Source organism: Chrysochloris asiatica, unplaced genomic scaffold, assembly GCF_000296735.1.
Source record: "Chrysochloris asiatica unplaced genomic scaffold, ChrAsi1.0 scaffold00001, whole genome shotgun sequence".
NCBI lineage: Eukaryota > Metazoa > Chordata > Mammalia > Afrosoricida > Chrysochloridae > Chrysochloris > Chrysochloris asiatica.
Genome location: NW_006408519.1, coordinates 15,983,544 through 16,003,403, shown reverse-complemented (window position 1 = coordinate 16,003,403; position 19,860 = coordinate 15,983,544). Strand labels below are relative to the sequence as shown.

At 32.9% G+C, this 19,860-nt stretch overlaps 1 protein-coding gene across 2 annotated transcripts in view; it reads left to right on the top strand.

Annotated features, from left to right (window-relative positions):
* Positions 1–19,860, top strand: part of CSMD3 (CUB and Sushi multiple domains 3) — a 1,928,297-nt gene that overhangs the window by 747,327 nt on the left and 1,161,110 nt on the right. For both annotated transcript variants that reach the window (XM_006830658.1, XM_006830657.1), the window contains one exon: positions 13,720–13,797. In XM_006830658.1, the coding sequence (XP_006830721.1) occupies positions 13,720–13,797 (78 nt within the window). The remainder of the gene's footprint in view (positions 1–13,719; positions 13,798–19,860) is intronic.

Sequence of the window (19,860 nt, the reverse complement as noted above, 5' to 3'; positions counted from 1 at the left end):
ACCTCTGTTTTTTGTTTGTTTATTTGTTTTTGTGGGGAGAGTGGGGGGTATACACAGAAGCATTCAGGAATATATAATAATTTAAACTACCAAAGGCCACGGTCTGCAAGCCTGCCTCCTGGCCTCCAGCTCTCAGTTCCTCTCTTTCCGTGAATCTAGAGTCCTCAGCTGCTCCCTCTCTCAATGTGCTCATCTCTGCCTCCATTTCTGGTGTCGCTGCTTCTCTGGATAGGGTCCCTCATTCCGCTTGTGCTCTTCTCCCTTGATGGTCCTAGGGTCCTGGTTCTGAACTGTTAAGATTAACTACTCCCTATTTTTGTTATAAAATGCTGCTGGTTTTGAGCCCCTTGTTGCTGCCACTGTGTCAATCCATCTTGTTGGGAATCTTCCTCTTTTTCACTACCCTCTATTTTTCCAAGCATGATGTCCTTCTCCAGAGCTGGTCCTTCCTGATAACATGTCCAAAATACAAGAAATGAAGTCTCCCCATCTTCACTAGGAAGGAGAATTCAGGCTTTACTTCGTCCAAGGTTTATTTGTTCTTTTGGAAATCCATGATACACTAAATATTCTTTACCAACACCATCATTCAAGTGCATCAGTTCTACAGTCTTCTTTATTTATTGTCAGACTTTCACATGCATATGAGGCAACTGAAAATACCTTGGCTTGGGTCAGGTCACCTTAGTCTTCAAACTGACATCTTTGCTCTTACATACTTTAAAGAGGTCTTGTGCAGCAGATTTGACTAATGCAATACATCATTTGATTTCTTGTCTATTGCTTCCATGAAAATTGATTGTGGATCCAAGTAAATTGCAGAATCTGACAACTTAAGTCTTTTCTCCATGTATTATAATGTTATTTATTGATCTCGTTATTAAGATTTTGATTTCTTTACATTGAGTTGCAATCCACACTAAAGGAGGGGGAAAAAATACAATAACCTGAAATAACAAGGATCAAGGAATATCGGTACTTATTTAAAGCAATGCCATTTTTCCTGGTTTTATATTTAAAATTAATTACTGTATTAATTAAATTTGTAGTGGAAAATTATGAGTATATTCTGTTACCCTGAATCTGGTGAGATATATAACTATTGTTGTTGTTAAATGCTGGCAAATCAGTTCTGACTCCTAGTGACCCTGTATAGGATTTCTGAGGAGTGACTGGTAAGCCTGATCCACTGACCTTGTGGTTCAAACCAATCATGAAGCCCAGCATATTAACCCACAGTGCCACTGTTATTTGATCATCTTACTGTTTCCTTATTACAATTATACCATTTTAAGAAACATTAGAGTGTATGTAAATTATTTCTGATATAATTTCAACATAATATTTTATTTTAAAAATCACTTTGTTTATTTTAAATAGTAAAATTTAAGTGGTACCAATTGACTTGTAATGTTTTTTTTTTTAAAAATAATTTCTTATTAAATTAATTTATGAGAGTAGAAGAGAAATGAAAGAAGATGGAGTGTATTTAAACATTTAACTACTGCATCAATGCAATATAAACATAATTGGAAGTTATTGAGAAGTAGCGATTAAAAACTTCATTAAATTAGTGGCAGAGACAGTTCTAAAAATGTTAAAAGAATAAAAGAATATATGACCAATACCACTGGCAACTATTGACTTTTATCATGCTAGTTCTAAGGATCCCTAAAGAGAATATAAAATCCCACATTTTTTCATATAATTTTGACATTTTACATAAAACCATAACTGTAAGACCTGTTCTGCCAAGCATTGCGAGTACATCTGCTGGTATCTTCATATGTGTTACGAATTCTGAATTTGTTACATTTTTGGGAGTACAGAAAACCCATGTAGAAATGTTAGAGTATTTATCCAATAGTCTATTAACTGTCTTCTGAATAAGTAGCAAAATTAATTAAATTTGTAAGAGCTTTGAAAATTTAACAATCTAATTTAGCAAAGCCTGATATTTCCTTTGCATACCGGTCACTTTTCATTTAGTTTCCCAAATTAAAAACAGATGAGTAAAAAGCATATTTATTTGTTCATTTTAAATCGTTGGAAAATAACTGTCCAGAAGATCTGGAACATAGATTGAACACATTTTAATTCTGAAAATAGAGCTTCAGAATGTTGTCTTGTTAAGTGGAACATGGGCCTGTTAAGACAACATGTGCTTTAAAATATGCAGAATGATTTTACATATGGTCATAGACTCCAGTATGAATTATATATTTAAGGCTGGTTATCTACATTTTGGAATGAAAAGGTTGGAAACAAAGAGGAAGGATTAGTAGTTGGAAAATATGGCCTTGTTGATAGAAACGATGTTGGAGATAACATGATAGAATTTTCAAGACCAATGATTCATTCATTGAAAATACCTTTTTAAAAAAATATATAGTAGATGGCTATACACACGGATCTCACCTGCAGGAATACACAGAAATCAGATTGACTCTATTTTTGAGAAGACACAGTGGAGAAGCTCTATATCAACAGTCAAAATAAGGCCAGGGGCAGACTGTGGAGCAGACTATCAATTGTTCATGTACAACTTCAGGCTGAAACTGAAGAAAATTAAAACAAGCTCATAAGAGCCAAATTATGACCTTGAACATATTCTACCTTAACTTAGTGATCATCTCAAGAACAGATTTAGTGTATTAGACACTAATAACAAAAGAACAGAAGAGTTATGGGATGACATCAAGAATATCATACAGGAAGAAAGCAAAAGGCCATTAAGAAGACAAGAAAGATAGAAAAGGCCAAAAGGATTTCAGAAGAGATTCTGAAACTTGCTCTCCAGCATAAAGATGCCCAAACAAATGGAAGAAATGAGGAAGTAAAGAGTCGAATAGGAAATTTCAAAGGGCTGCTTGAGTTTTATAATAAAATATAAAAATTTTTTTTTTTTTTTTTTTGTAGTTAGAAAACCAAAAGGGGAGAAAATGCTCAGCATTTCTCAAGTGGAAATGAAAGAGTTGAAAAAAATCAAGCCTGAATTTCCATGGGCAAAATATTGAATGATATAGAAAGCATCAAAAGAAGATGGAAGGAATATACAGAGTTACTGCATGAAGAAGAAATGTTCAATGTTCAATCATTTTAAGAGGTAGCATATATGATCAAGAGCCAATGGTATTAAAGGAAGAAGTCCAAAGTATTCTAAAGGCATTGGCAAAGAACAGTGTTCCAGGAATTGATGGAGTGCAAATTAAAAACTTTCAACAAACTGATGCAGCACTGAAGGCACTCACTCAACTATGCCAAGAAATTTGGATGACAGCTATCTGGCAATCTGATTGGAAAAGATCCATGTTTGTGTCTATTCCAAAGAGAAGTGACCCAAAGGAATGCAAAAAGCATTAGATTATCATTGATATCACATGCAAGCAAAATTTTAATTAAATTTAAATTTAAAAATGGCTGCAATATATTGACAGGGAATTGTTAAAGGTTGAAACTGGATTCAGATGAGGACATGGAATGAGGGATATCCTTTCTGATGTCACATGGAATTTGGCTGAAAGTAGAGAATACCATAAAGAATTTTACCTGTACTTTATTCACTGTGTAAAGGCTTTTGACTTTATGGATCATGACAAACTATGGATAACATTATGAAGAATAGGTATTCCAGATCACTTAATTGTGCTCATGTTGTGGTTGTTAAGTGCTATTGAGTTGGTTCTGACCCCTAGTCACCCTGTATAGGGTTTCCTAGGAGCAACTGGTGAACTTGACCTGCCAAATTTGTGATTCAAACTGACTTTGTAGACCAGCATATTAACCCACAGTGCCACTGGACCAAGAGGCAGTTGTTCTAACAAAACTAGGGGACACTGAACAGTTTAAAATCAGGAAAGATGTGTGTCAGGGTTGTATTCTTTCACCATATTTATTCAATTTGTATGCCAAGCAAATACTTTGAGAACTGGATTATGTAAAGAAGAACATGACCTCAGGATTGGAGGAAGACTCATGTACAACCTTCAATACTCAGAAGATACAGCTTTGTTGGCTGAGAGCAAAGAGGACTTGAAATACTTACTAATGACCATCAAAGACTACAACCTTCATAATGAGTTGCAACTTAATGTAAAGAAAGCAACAATTCCATACCACTGGACCAATAAAAACATCATACGTGTAGAAAAGTTTGAGGTTGTGAAGGACTTCATTTTGCTTGGATCGACTATCAACAATCATGGGAGCAGCAGTCCAGAAATCAAACATTGTATTGTATTAGGCAAATCTACTGCACAATACTTCTTTAAACTGTTAAAGAGCAAAGATGTCAGTTTGAGGATTAAAGTGGATTTTATCTAAATCATGGTATTTTCAATAGCCTCATATGCATGTGGAAGTTTGACAAGAAATAAAAACTGTAGAAGAATTTATGCATTTGTGTTGGTGTTGGAGAAGGATATTAAAAATACCATGTACTTCCAGAAGAACAAACAAATCTCTCTCCAGAAAAGTATAGTCAGAATGCTCCTTAGAAACCATGATGGGGAGACTTCATCTTTCATATTCAGACATATTATTAGGAAGAACTAGGCCCTGGAGAAGGGCATTCTGGTTGGTAAAGTGGAGGGTGAATGAAAAAGAGGACGATCCTAACAATATTAATTGGCAGAGTGACTACAGCAATGGGCTCAAAGGTAACAAGGATTGTGAAGCTAGTGCAGGACTGAGTAGTTTATGACTGTGCATTGTGTCCCTGTGAATTGGAACCAACTTTACAGCATCTAACAACATCAACACCGACATTCCCACTGTTTGGGCGTAAGAATCAAGGGGAGTTTTGAAAATGTATGGTGGTGGTGGTTGTGTGTCCTGGAGTAAGTTCTGACTAATAGCAACCCTGTATAGGGTTTCTGAGGCAGTAAATCTTTATGGGAGCAGAAAGCCTTTCTCTTTCTCCCATGGAACGGCTGGTAGTTTCAAACTGCTAATCATGAAGTTAGCAGCCCGACTCGTAACACACTTTCAGCACAATAGCATAATATGTAACTATGGATTTTCTATCATTGAAACATTTGAACATCACATAAAGTTTACATTTCTGTATTTTATGTGCAAGAATATTTGTTAGCCATAAACTAGTATGGTAGCACAAACAGTTTAGGTCTTAAAAAAATATTGTGGTGACTGAACCATGTTACGTATCTCTATTGATTTTTAAAAGGAGAGTATATTAAGTTTTCAAATAATTGTTGAATTGAATATGTAGCATTTCTTTAAAAATTTGATTGGTCCAATTTCATTAGTAAAAATTTTAGATTATTTTGGTTCTTATATATTCCTACTATGTGTGTCTCCATAAATGAATTTTTCTGTGTTTTATATTTAGTTGTACTACTACTTTTCTCATCAAATAATAGCAAGCATTATTTCTCTTGAACCAAGTTTATTTTCATTTATTTTTACATATTGTTAAATCAAAGATTTGACACCAAGATTCACAAGTCAATTGATATTATGTTACTTAATGCCCTATTATAGCATTTTCCTATGTACTCTAGACATATGCTGCATATATTTAGTGACTTTTATAATTGCTAAAAGTAATATTTGCAAAACAAATTTGTTTTTATCAAAAATTTGTGCTATCAAACCAGTGGTAAATCTTATGATAAAGCATACCATGCCGGAACAGCATCCAGCATTCTGAACAATTTCTGGATCTTTCTTGTGCTAAGCAAGATAAAGAAGCAGTTTGTAATCAGCAGGCTCTATATTAAATATGTCCTCAAGTTATGTTTTGGCCATTTTAGCATGTATATATATTTTTTAAAGTTAAATGTTAAGGTCTTTAATTAATTAGAAACCTCTATCCCAGAGCTCTGGTAGCGTAGTGGTTACGAATTGGCCTGCGAACCTTAAGGTTAGCGGTTCGAAACTACCAGCCGCTCTGCGGGAGAAAGATGAGGCTTTCTACTCCCGTAAAGATTTACACCCTCGGAAACCCTGTATAGGGTCGCTATGGGTCGGAACCGACGCGACGGCACTTAACAACAACAACAACATCCTAATTATCAAGGAGCTCTAATAGTGCTGTGTGTTGGCAATGGGTTGCTAGCTCAAAGTCAGCAGTTCAAACTCGCCAGAAAAAACACTCCACTGAAAAAAAATTATGCTGTCTGTTCCAAAGATTTACTGTCTCAGAAACCCTATATCAGGTTGCTAATTGTCAGAACACGTTTACTGACAGTGGATTTGCTTTGTTTGGTTTATGGTAAACATTAAGTGAAACATATTGAAGTCTGTTCCCGCTCAGACTACAACCTTGAAAACTCATGGAATAGTTCTACCCTGTCCTATTGCTTGTTCTTAGGTACCATCAAGTCAGTTCCAACTCATAGTACAACAGAATGAAGAACTGATGATTACTGTACTATCTGCACAACCATTCCTATGTCTTAGCCCATTGTTGCAGCCACTATGTCAATCCACCTTGTTGGAATTTGTCCTCTTTTTTGCTGACCCTCTACTTTACTATACACGCTGTCCTCCTCCAGATACTGGTCCCTACTGATAACATTTCTAAAGTACAGTAGATGGAACCTCACCATCCTAACTACAAAGAGCATTCTGGCTGTACTTTTTTCAAGACAGATTTGTTTGTTCTGGTATATTTAATATTCTTCGCCAGCACCATAATCCAAAGACATCAATTCTTCCTCCATCACATGTATATGAAACAATTGAAAATGCCATGGATTGCTTTGTCTCTGTGCTGCAGAGTTAAATCTGCTTATTAGCAATCAGGTTGTTTTTCTTGGTTTATGCTAAATATGTACTCAAAAACTGCTTTATTTGACTATTGCAGAATGTTTGATGTGGGCAGAGGTTCAATTTTAAAGTATTTTTAGGCTTGCTATATGGAGCCACCATTACTTTAAACAATCCCATAATACCTGTCCTCTTAACCAATTTAAATGTGTTTCTAAACTCCATACAAATTCTGACCCCCAGATAAACTTGACAACAAGTTTTGCAACATTACTCTCTCCTTCTTTTGGTTTAAATTCTACTCTTAAAATATAATCCAGGTCTTTCTTCAGAGTCATTTCTGGTTGGACTCCAACATCCAATTTTTGGTTAGCAGGGAAATTAATCATTTTGTTAGATTTGAAAAGATAAATTAGTCAGCTTTTCTCATGCCTTGCTTGTCGTTAAGTACGTTGAGTAGATTCCGACTCATAGAGACCCTGTATAGGATTTCTGAGCCAGTTTTAAATCTTTGCTGGAGGAGTCTCATTTCTAGACTCGAATCACGTATGAACCTTGTGGTTCACAGTTCAAAACTCTTAGTATGAAGCTACCATGCTCCCATCCTATGTCTTATGGGAGTAAAATAAAAGTCTCTTCTAAATCCTTATACAGCATTGTTTAGTACTTAGTTTTTTTTAGAAACCATGTGAGATGTGTCATGTACTCTAAACCCATTGTGTAAGCACACAACATCTATTTTTAATTTCCTATGTTAACACATAAAGTAAATTATGTTACTATTTGTGTGGTTAATGCGTTGAATGTACAGATAAGATTTTAATTAATTAATTCCAAATAGATCACTAAAAATTATATACCAAGGAATCACTATCAAACATGGTACAAAGAATGAGAAAAAAGCATTATTGTAGATTGGAAAATAAAAGTTAAACTGAAACAAAAAATAGCAAAATATATCAGTAAAATGCAAATAATTAACTTGGTCAAAATAACCTAGTTTTCATTTAAAAACAAATTATCATAATCTGACTTAATTACAAGCTTATAATATTTATAGCTACTGCTACTTCCAAGATAATTTATTGCCAAAATAAATACGATAAATTTATAAGATCAAGATAAATACAAAGTCATGACATTGCATTTATTTTGTGTTAATTGTTAGTATCAGAATATAAACTACATAGACAAAAAGGGAAATTATAGGATGTCAAGATAGCATCATAAATAATGCCACTGATCTTTTCTATAGTAGCTTCTATAAATTTGAGTGTATATATTTCTAATAGATAAAAACCTGCTACTCATTAATACAAAATATGTCTGGTTTTTTATTTTTCTAATAAAAAATGTTCTGCAAAGTACTACATTTTACTGAATATACATAGCCATAAAATATAATAATAAATTATGGTTATGTGACTTTTGAGATTATGTAGTAAAGAGCCCATCAACTTTCAAATAATGAATCCGAAGCCTGAAGACCTGTTGTGACCAAGTTATAGAAGCTCAGTGATTGATTGAGTACTACTTAAAGGTCTTCATCCAGCACTCAATTGAAGTTTGAATCCTCTCTAGTACCTCTGGGTAGTAGGATAAATTCCTAACATTAAAGACTGGCACCCCAAACTAAATTTACTACCTCCAGTCTATCTATTTTCTACCACATGTTCTCATGTTACATTGGCAAAGATCCTCTAACTATAAAAATAAACTCATACTACCTGACTCGCCAAAAATGTTGCTATTGAAACAAAATCAAGCTTGCTATTCATATGTGTTCAGAAACAGCTGATTTTTATAAGAGTAAAAGGTGAAACCTGTTGTTGTACAGTGGATTCCAACCATAATGACTCTATCAGAACTCCTTCATATGGTTTATATCTTTATAGATGCAGATTGCCACAACTGTCTCCCATGGATATCCTAGTGGCTTAGAACCACTGTCCTTTCAGTTAGCCCAAATAGCCAACTCCACTGCCATTGAGTCAATACTGACTTATAGTGAGCCCATAGGACAGAATAGAAATACTCCATAGGGATTTCAAGATGATAAATCTTTAAAGAGGCCAACTGCCTCATCTTTCTCCTGAAAAGCAGCTGACCTTTTGTTTTTGTCCTTCATCAACTACATAACCTATTGCTCCTTTTCTAGTTAGCAGCAAGTGCTTAACTGGTTATGTCATTCAAATATAAGATTATAGCCGATTAATATGGATGTTAAATTAGGTTTAAGTAACACCTTAATCAATACCATTTTCTTTTTGTAAAAATGTAAATATAACTTAGAATGCAAATTGATATTGAAGCAAACACTACAATAGTGGATATGAGAAACACCACAGAGATGATGCACTGTTGGGTTTAACACTGTGTTCTATTTAGCATTTATGAAGCTAAGTGGTTTCCCAGTCTGCATAACTTACAACTAGTACAAGTAGATTTAATTATTGAACTGATACTTTTTCTGCTAGATCTTTTCTCTATTGCAAATTAATTCCATTAAACTAAGAAAAAGTTTAATTTCATTAAACTAAAAAAAAAATTATTTTGACAATAAACTATCTTGGAAGTTGCAGTAGCTATATTATAAATTTGCAATTAAGTCAGATTATGATAATTTGTTTTTAAATGAAAACTAGGTTCTTCTGACCAAGTTAATTATTTGCATTTTATTGATAAACTATAAATATATATATTGGTAGGTGCTGTTGGATGTGCTGCTACTCCTTGTTGTTAGGTGCCATCGAGTCGGTACCAACTCATATCCTCCAGTGACTGGTCCCTCTTGACAATATGTCCAAAGTATGAGAGATGAAGTTTGGCCATCCTGGCCTCCAAGGAGCACTCTGGCTGCAATTCTTTCAACATGGATCTGTTTGTTCTTTTGGCAGCCCATGGCACTTTCAATATTTTCCTCCAACAGCATAACTCAAAGGCATCAATTCTTCTACGGTCTTCCATATTCACTGTCCGGCTTTTGCATGCATATGAGGTTATTGAAAATACCATGGCTTGGGTTGGGCACACCTTAGTCCTCAAGATAATATCTTTGCTTTTACTCATAGTAACCTTATAATAACACAACAGAATGAAATTCTGCCCAGTCTTGCATTATTTTCACAGTTGTTATGCTTGAGCCCACTGCTGCTACCAGTGTGCCAATCCATTTTGGAGCAATCTACCACAACAAAAATTTTGATGAAAGTAATACAAAGAATAAACAAAAATTATTTAGCATGTGAATAACAAATCAAGACAAAGGAAATGGATCCACATGCATATGCCCCTAAGTCTTGCATTTAATGTTTTCTAAGGTTATTAAAGTATTTATAGTTGTATGTATTTAGAAATAACCATTTTTTACACATGAAAATGCTTCATCTTGATTATTCTCTTATCACTGCCTTCTTTTCTGAGTAATACTTATGGAAGATTATTTGTCCCACCAAATGCTTTCAAGTAAATTACCTAGCAATTGATGCCATTTAATTTATTAATTCAATCACACAGTCATAAAACTAGTATCATGTGAATAAAACATTATCTCTGCCTTGGAGAATTTCACCATTCATTGGACAGAATTGCCACAAATAACATCCTGTCTTTTAACATTATCTTAAAATCTAAAAAAATAGCTCAAAATTTGAATTTTCGGTATAACAAATAAATTTTATATGCTTATTACTAAAATGTGCCTGTTACAAAGGTCAATTAGTTTTATAAATTAAATATGCTCACTAGAAGTACTCAGTGATTGGCATGTTGGGATTGAATGTATATGCTTTGTATTGGTTGGTTGATTAATTATGTACCATGGGGTCTTTTGCAACTCATAGTGGTGCTGAGTAGGGTTTTCAAGGCTGTAAATATTTACAGAAGCAGAAAGCCTCATCTTTCTCCCATGGAGTGGCTGGTAGATTCGTACTGCTGGCCTTGGGGTTAGCAGCCCAATTTGTAACCCACTATGATACCAGAACTTCTTATATACCTTTAATACAAAATGATATTTATGTATTTATGGTATATACTTAGGTTGATTAAAACATAGTTTAGAGTGGGGTATTGCATTTAATATGTGCAATATTTGTCTATTCAATTTATTTATAGAGGGGTATGTGTGATAAAGGTCAGTGGTTCGAAACTACCAGCCGCTCCGCGGGAGAAAGATGAGGCTTTCTACTCCCGTAAAGATTTACACCCTCGGAACCCCTGTACAGGGTCGCTATGGGTCGGAACCGACTCGAAGGCACTTAACAACAACAACAACAATGTGATACAGGGGGACTTCAAAAAGTTTATGGAAAATGCAACTAAACAATAATGGAAATTTACCATGAACTTTATGAAACACCTACTTACGTCTTCTTTCTGTTTAATTTATAAAAAAATGTAAAGTATTGTAAAATCCTTGCGTGATTTTAAATTTTTTGTTAGTTTAAATTTTATATCAGTCATGAGTCATACATTTAGCCACTTAAAATATATATCCCTCTGACATTCCATCCTCTAGATTTTTACTATAATTATTATATTTTCACCTTAAAGTTATTGATGTCTTCATCTTCTATTTATATTGACATATAGATGCTTTAATGAAAAATGTATTACCCATTTGGATTAAAGAAACTAGAACTAATTAGACACCCTTTGAAATGCCTTTCCTGGCTGTGACAGGCATTGTATTGTTATTTCAAGGTGTTTTTCCTGATTTCATTCAATCAAGTTTAGTGGTTTACATTCTGCCAATACACATACAATAGTTCTGTAATATTGAGCATCATTTTCTCTTGATGAAATTATTTATAGCATTGAGCTCTTTGGTAAAAACTTGTTTCCTTTGAAATTTTCTCCATTAGGTTCTTAGTCTTTTCACTTCTTTTTATTCATTCTTTTAAAAGTTCTGATTTATATTTAAGCTACCATGAATTCTTCAAACTCATCTGTAATATTTAAAATGTCAAATCTTACACTGCACAGAGAAGTAGAGATAGAGTTCCTAATCATATTTTGTAACCTGGCTGGAGAGACTAGAATTACGCCACAAAATACAAAATGTAAATTTTGTTAAAAAGAATTTTGCAGCAGCAGAAGAATTCCTAAGTTGCAGAGGTAAATTTAGAATGCTTGAGCCCTCAGTAGAATTAAACTTTAAAGTACCATGAAGTGAGGCAATGGAATTACAACAAAAAGCATTTTTTCAGAGGGATGGATGCCTCCATTCTTTCACTATGACTAAGTGGTCATAGAATCTCTGAACAGTAAATTTAGTGATCACCTCATTCTAATTTCATTTTAAAAGAAGAGACTTAAGTGAAAAAGGGCAACTTCTTATCCAAAATCACACATAACTAAAAATTGTTAAGAATTACATTTTTCATTCCATTCAAATAGTAGTTTCCTCTTTTTTTATTCCTCCATAATTTTATGTATAGATAGTTCATAAGCATAAATTTTATAAACCATCAGACTCTACACTCCTAATATGAGAGGTATTAAAAACAAGGAAAATAAATTACCTTAAATTATTTCAAAACCAGTTTTTTATGTGTGTGTATATATATCAGGAATTCTGGTAGTGTAGTGGTTATGAGTCGGGATGTTAACCTCAAGGTCAGCTAATTCTAAACTACCAGTGGTTCTGCTGGAGAAAGATGAGGCTTTCTGTTTCCATAAAGATTTACAGCCTTGGAAACTCTATACAGGGTCTCTATGAGTTGGAATTGACTCCATGCACACCACAACCATATATTTTTGAACTAATTGGTTATATTGACAATTCAAAGTTAGTGATCATTTTTCACTAATAAGAAATCTTTTTTGCCTTTTTTCTATGCATACCATAAACAAATATTAATTGAATAATAAGGTTAAAATATCATCCTTAATTATAAATCTGATGGAAAGCAATATGTAAAATATTATAAATATTAATTATCTCCAAGAATTTTAAGCTATCCCTTGCATTCTTGATTCGAGCTAGTTGTTTTTTAGAAAATAATTAAAATGAAAATATCTCATTAGGTCAGAATGAATAATATTTTAATTAGTGATTGTCTAATTAAATGCATTTTTATTACTTCACTTGGTGTTTAAGTATTTAAATAATAGTGTTTTGAAGTATTAATTTTAAAGAATCCATAACACTCTAATTGATCAAATGACTTAAGAGGAAATAATACATTTTTCTCTATCTAGATTGCTTGGAAAAAAAAAAAAATTTTAAAAAAGTTTCAAGTTTAAGAAAATGTTTCCTATGCTACTTAATTGAATGTATATTTATGTTTTCTAAAACTATCCAGCAATATCTTGTGTACAGTGAAATACACCATCTTCTTATGATATTGGTGTTTAATATCAGAAGACAGAAAAATATAAGGAGGATATTTCAGAAAGTATAATTCTCTTTCATAAATTTGGTACAATAGTGACAGACAGTATATCAAAATCATTTTTAAAGAATAAAATGATAATTGGTGGAAAATTTAACATGTATAAGTTTTTCCTATTTATGCCATTTTAAAAAATGTGTCCCAATATTTCAATTAGATATAACTCCCTATAATATTATTAACTTATCTGGAAAAACCTAGATCTTTCCACTGTTGCAATGTCCAAACATTTTTCTTTTTCTACTTTTGTTTAAGCCCTTAAACTTTCATGAATTTAAGTGGTTTATAATTAAAAGTATTAACATTTTGTTTTCATTCAAACTCTTGAATAATATTAACATACATATATGTATATACAGGTATCTCTTTATAAAATATTCTAAAATTTTATACTACTTAGTATTTTACTACCAAGTAATTATTTTGCTCTTTTTAAATTTTCATTTATAATTTTCATCTAAGAGCCCTGTATTAGGCTTAAGAAAGCAGTTTCTTTAACTTACATTCTTCCATGCTAACAAAATTTGTTAACTTGATCTTCATTTTAAAATTGTATTATCTGATACATGTTTTTGTTTGTTTTCTTAACTAGTGAAAAAGGCCATAGATTTTAAATCTAGAGGATTTAAATTGTTTCCAGGGAAAGACAACAGCAACAAGTTTTCTATCTGTGAGTGTACTCCTTTTTGTTACTTTTTTTAGTGAAAGAGTGAAGTTTGTGCTGTCTGTGTTGTTTGTGTGTGTTTTATCAAAATGTTTGTGTATTTACCAGATTAACTGCATTAATATCTATATAACATGCATGGTGACTATTCGATATTTTAGTGTATTTAAATGTGTTCAGTCTAATGAATGGATTAGTGTGGTAAGCTTCCAACCTCAGATTGTTTCTGCTAAAAATCATTCCATTTCACAAAAATGTAAACAGATCTTTAAACTGTGTTGATGATACTCTAGATTTGTAATTCTAGGATATGAGGGAAACAATTTTGGTTTATTGTAAGAAATTTTGTTTCAGTATATCTAAAATTTCATTATAAGTAAAATATTTGAAGGAAAATTTTAGTTTTGATAACATTTAAACATTTTACAAAAGGCACTTATTAATTTGAATTAGTTTAGCTATGCTCTTTAAGTAAGTGAATGTTGCTGGTTTTAAATGCCCTGAGTTCAATCTGACTAATAGAGACCTTGTATAAAGTTTCTGAGGAGAAGCTAGTGGGTTTGAACTGCTGACCTTGTGATTAGCAATACAGTACTTATTTATCATTGCCACACCAGGACTCCTTCATTAATTAATATTCTTGTTCATTTATTAAAATCTCATGTAATGATGGCTTTAAGTATACATATTTATGTGCTACCCAACTACACAATTTTGCTTACAAATTGAAGAGTTTGCAGATAATGTGAAATCCATCCATAGATCTGAGATTGAGACCCCTCCCCCTCTAAATTTAGACCTTTAATCTATATTACAATAAAGAATCATAGTTTCGTTTTTATGAAAGTGATGGATTTTTTTGTGTGTGGTAAACATAATCGGTAGTTTGAGGAAATTTCCTGCCTCAATCATCTTAGTGTACATATTAAGTATTTTGAAAGAAAACACTTATGGCACAATACTTTATTAAAATATACATATGAGGCCTGATGCGGTGCTGTAGGATAAGCACTGAACTGCTAACCTCAAAATGACCCATTGCTCCTCGCATAAACTATACAAGGTCACTGACTCAGATCCAACTCAAAAGCACTTAACAACAAAGTATGATTCTTCAGAAAGACTATATTTTTCAGCATTATCAGTTTTCTTTAAAACCTAATCATCTGAGGAATTAAATCAGCTGTTATCTCTTTAATAACAATCATTCATTAAGTACTATGCCAAAAGGATCTTACCTATATATTCATCCAGTTGCATATAAAATAGTGGTTGTTAATTGCCATACAATGTGTTTTGACTCATAGTGACCCTGTATAGCGTTTCTGAGGAGTGGATGGTAGGTTTGAACAGCTAACCTTGCAGTTAGCAGTCCAGTACTTATCCTACAGCCTAACATTTAAAACAATAAGTGACACAAATTGAGCAGTTACTTCAATTATAAAAAAATAAACTTGAGACACGTGTGCTATCAAATATATTGTTGTTGTTAAGTGTCGTGGTGTCAGTTTCAACAACCCTATATAGTGTTTCTGAGGATCATCTGGTGGATTTGAACCTTGGACTTTGCAGTTAAGCAGTCCAGGGCTTATCCTGTTGGGCCACACCAGTATCCTCAAATACATGAATGTGTCAAAAATTTTATATGTGATCTTATTAGACTTGAGAATATGAAACTAATAATAGCAGACATGAAAGAAAATCATAGATCAAATTAATAACTGTTTTGAAAGCACTAAATAGCAAACTTTCAAATTTTTCTCATGCACTCACTACCATTGAGTCAATTCTGACTTGTAGCGTCTTTATTGGAGCAGAAATTCTCAACTTCTACCAAGCGACTGGTGGGTTTGAACGGCTGACCTTTCAGTTAATCAATCAGTGCTTATCCTACAGCACAACCAGGGTTCCTTCTTCAAATATTTAGGTGTAAAATTATAATTTGTTGATATATTTTTGTAAATTAAAATATATTTGCAAGACTGATACTGCCAGTTTTTTTGAAAATAAATAATGCTACAGTATTAGACTCACATATAATATTATGTGCTACATCTTAGAAAGAAATATATATTTCCAGTATTACAAAACATGAATAGGCAAACATTTTCCAGAATGATTTCAATTTATCATATATGCATAAAATAACAGTATCCAAAGGTAATTATTTATATGCTTATATATAAGACTGAATACCTGTTTCTAATATATTGTCTGGCCATTATACATCTGTTTTTTGAATTATAAGTAGAATTGTAGGATATGAGACTGGTTCATCCTTTTTTCATTTTGGTTGCACGAATGCCATTTATGTGTTGCATGCTTCAGATTTGCAGATGTTCTGGAAAAGTCAGATTTCTTATACTGAGAAATATAGGATTTATTAAAATATTATACAATGTATGTAACTCTCTATAATTGTTTATATATTGCCTTAGTATAAATTTATGAAGAGGTTTCAAAAAGTTCATCGGAAAATGGAATGAAAAGATAATGAAATTTTTCCGTGCACTTTTTGAAACCCTCTGTATATTATTTGAATGTTCTTACCACAATGTTATAGTAATAAACCTAAATGTAACCCAGTAACTTGGTTGGGGGGAGGCTGCTTTTTATAAAATATTTATTTTTAGAGCATTGGATTTAAGAATGCCAGGGGAAATTTTATATGATGCTAAACTGTTAATTATGAGACAAACTATTAATAATTTTCCTCATAATTTTAAAACTATGGTGGCAACAAAGAGTACTACTTGTAATTTGGTACTTTTATTATATATCTGCTATCATTAAGTCAGTTAGATTTTATCTCCGTTGACATCACCTATTTACCAAAGGACAAAACAATTAAAGGAGAGACAATAGTTAGCAAACATTCACCTTTTAAATGAAAAAAACAAAATCCACAAATTTCAGAAGAACTATAATTTCTATTACTACCACTGATAGAAGTCAGCATAACAGTGAAATAAACATTCTGCCCAAAACATGTTTCTTATGTTGACATCTTTTAAGATTAACTAATTAATTAATTAACAAGCCGCCCAGGAACTTGTGGTAGTCTTCCTGGAGAAATTTTGGATGTTTAAACAGCTTTTTCAGATTTTTATTTCTACTCTGAGCATTGAAATTTAAATCAATTCTATCCCCAGCTGTTGGGTTTAATCAGAATGAGTGGTGGTGGTGGTTATGTGCCGTTGAGTCGGTTCCGACTCACAGAGACCCTATATAGGGTTTCCAAGACTGTAAATCTTTAGGGAGCAGAAAGCCTCATCTTTATCCCACGGAACAGCTGGTAGTTCCGAACTACTGACCTTGCGGTTCACAAGCCGATTCTACGCTACCAGAGCTCCTTAATCAGAAAGAGTAGGTTTCTAATTAAAGAGAAAAATAAGTGTGTTTTTTTTTTTTGTTTGTTTTTAAATTTTATTTTAAAAAGACAAGTGTTCATTATTTTGAATAGTGGAATTAATGAACTATTAGACTTATCACATTTTCCAGAAAATTCTTCTATAAAACAAATGTGAGTCTCCCAAAATTTTGAGATTTTTTTTTTTTTCCTTTCCTGTTCTTCAAACCCCTAGTTTCATTCATTCACATTATTCACTCATTCCATAGTTACATTTGAGGCCGTTCCTCCCTGGCAGCACCACACTTAGCTGAGAAGATCAAATAATGAATAAAGTATACTCATAGCTCTCAAGGACTTGACATTATACTGGGAAGCTAGATGAGTTAAGCCGCAACTCTTTGTAAAATATAACGTGTGTTTGTGTAAAATGACAACAGCAGCAATCCTCATGATGTTGGAGGTCACAATAAGATCCAAAAGCACTATATTTCATAAGGCCTAATAAAAGTTACAAATCTAATAAAAATTCTAATAAATCAGGCAAACAACCAATTGTATAGGGTAATATAGAGAGGACTGTTATTCAGAGACCATTTATTTTCATATTTTAACAGTAGATTATTTGCTATATAATATCAGAAGTCTAACAGCATTACTTATAAAAAACCGTATTATATTTTGAGCTTAATTTTAAGGCATGTCTCAAGCAATATTATACAATAATGTTTAAAGTCACTGAGATTCCTAAAGCATATAGTTAAAGATATGCTGGTGCTACAAGAAAGAAGATATTCAATTAAAACAAAAAAAATCATTCTTAATTCTCCTCTAATTGTGTGTGTGTGGGGGGGAAATGATTCATGTTTTGTTAGTAATAATAATACCATCAAGAATCATAGCAAAAAAGTGTATTACCCATACTCATAAATTTTTAAGAGGCAGCACCATACTCAGTGAATGTAAACCTTTAAAAACCCACTCATATTCTCTTACCACTCTACAAGTCACTATGCAAATTATAAGCAATAATAGAGGTAAGTACCTTCAGTTGCTTGGTTGGCACTCTGCAGTGAAAATAGCTCATTGAATAAATACTAATTTAATTTATATTTTTGGTATCTTTTAGCTATAAATGATTTAAAATATCCAAGAAGAAAAAAAAATCATGTATTTTGACCATAACTAATTTATTATTTTAAATGGAAGAATATGAAATTTATGACTGTCATCATTATCCATATGTTTAAATTTGAATGTCTTCCCTCTTGTTGTTCAGTGTTGTAGAGTCAGTTCCAACTCTTGTGCAGATGTAACACTAGTTCACAAGCCTTGGCCAAACAGCCTGAAATAATCTTGAATAAAATAGGATTTGAGATTAAATAAGTGAAAATTACAAATAGATAGGCTTTGCATTTTAAGATACGTAGTTTTAAAAAGTGTTTTGAATTTTAATCAATGACTGTTTTTCTGCCTTTCTGAAATTTTGGGGCAGATCATAGGGCCAAGGGACTAGGAGTAGTCTCTCATATCAGATTGTTGAGTTTAAATCCAGATTCTGGCACTAGTGCACAATATGATCTTGGGTAGAATTCTTACCCTCTGTGACTCAATTTCCTCAACTGTATAGGTATATCATAAGTAATTACTTTTAAGATTGTTTTGCAGAGTGAATTATCTGGTAACTATAAATGGCAGCATCAATGGGCTCAAGCGTGGCAAAAATTGTGAGGTTGGCCCAGGATCTGGCAGTGTTTCATTCTGTTGTGCATAGGGTTGCTGTGAGTCGGTACCGACTCAATGGCACCTAACAACAACAACAAAATTAATTACATAGAGTAGTGCTTGACACAGTGTTAGTATTATGTGTTAGTTATAGTTTCCATTCATATGGAGCATTTAACCAAATAACACTTTTTAAGATAATAATGATGATAACGTCAAAAAAATGAATTTTTTTTTCATTTTCTAAGGTATTAACAGACCATTTGTATTCTCACCACTAATTTATGTTATATAGAATATGTAGCATAAAATACTTCAACATCCTTCATTCCATCTCTTTTCTTCTTCTCTATTCCTTGTTTAAAAAAAGCTAGATTTCAATAAGATATATTAATTGTAAAATCCTTCAATAGATAAAAAAAGTATTTTCTTTGGGAAATGCTCAGTATATTAATGACAACATCTAACATCCTTATTAAGCATTAACTAACTAGTATTTGGAGTCCTGGTGTCTTGCTGTGTGTTATGCGCTGTACTGCAAAGTTGGTTTGAACCACAAGTTGGGCTGTTCAAGCTCACCAGTTGCTCCTGGGAAACCCCATACAGGGTCGCTATGGGTTAGTACAGACTCGGCACCTCTTAACAACAACAGCATTTAAATATTGGACTCCTGATGTTGCGCAGCAAAGTCAGTGGTTCAAACCCACTAGTTTCTCCTCGGAAGTCCTATGCACAGTCGCTATGAATTGACATTTAGCAACAGCAACAACATTTAAGTATTAGGAATCAGCTGTGGCATTGAAGGATAATGAACTGAATTACAAGGTCAGCGATTCAAACTCACCAGTCGCTCCTTGGAATCCCTTGAGTAGGCAGCGACTTAGTGGCAATTAACAACAACAATAACATTTAAGTATTAAGAAGTTCTGGTAGTGTAGTGGATTACATATGTGGCTGAAAACTGCTTTGTTGGAGAAAGATGAGACTTTCTTCTC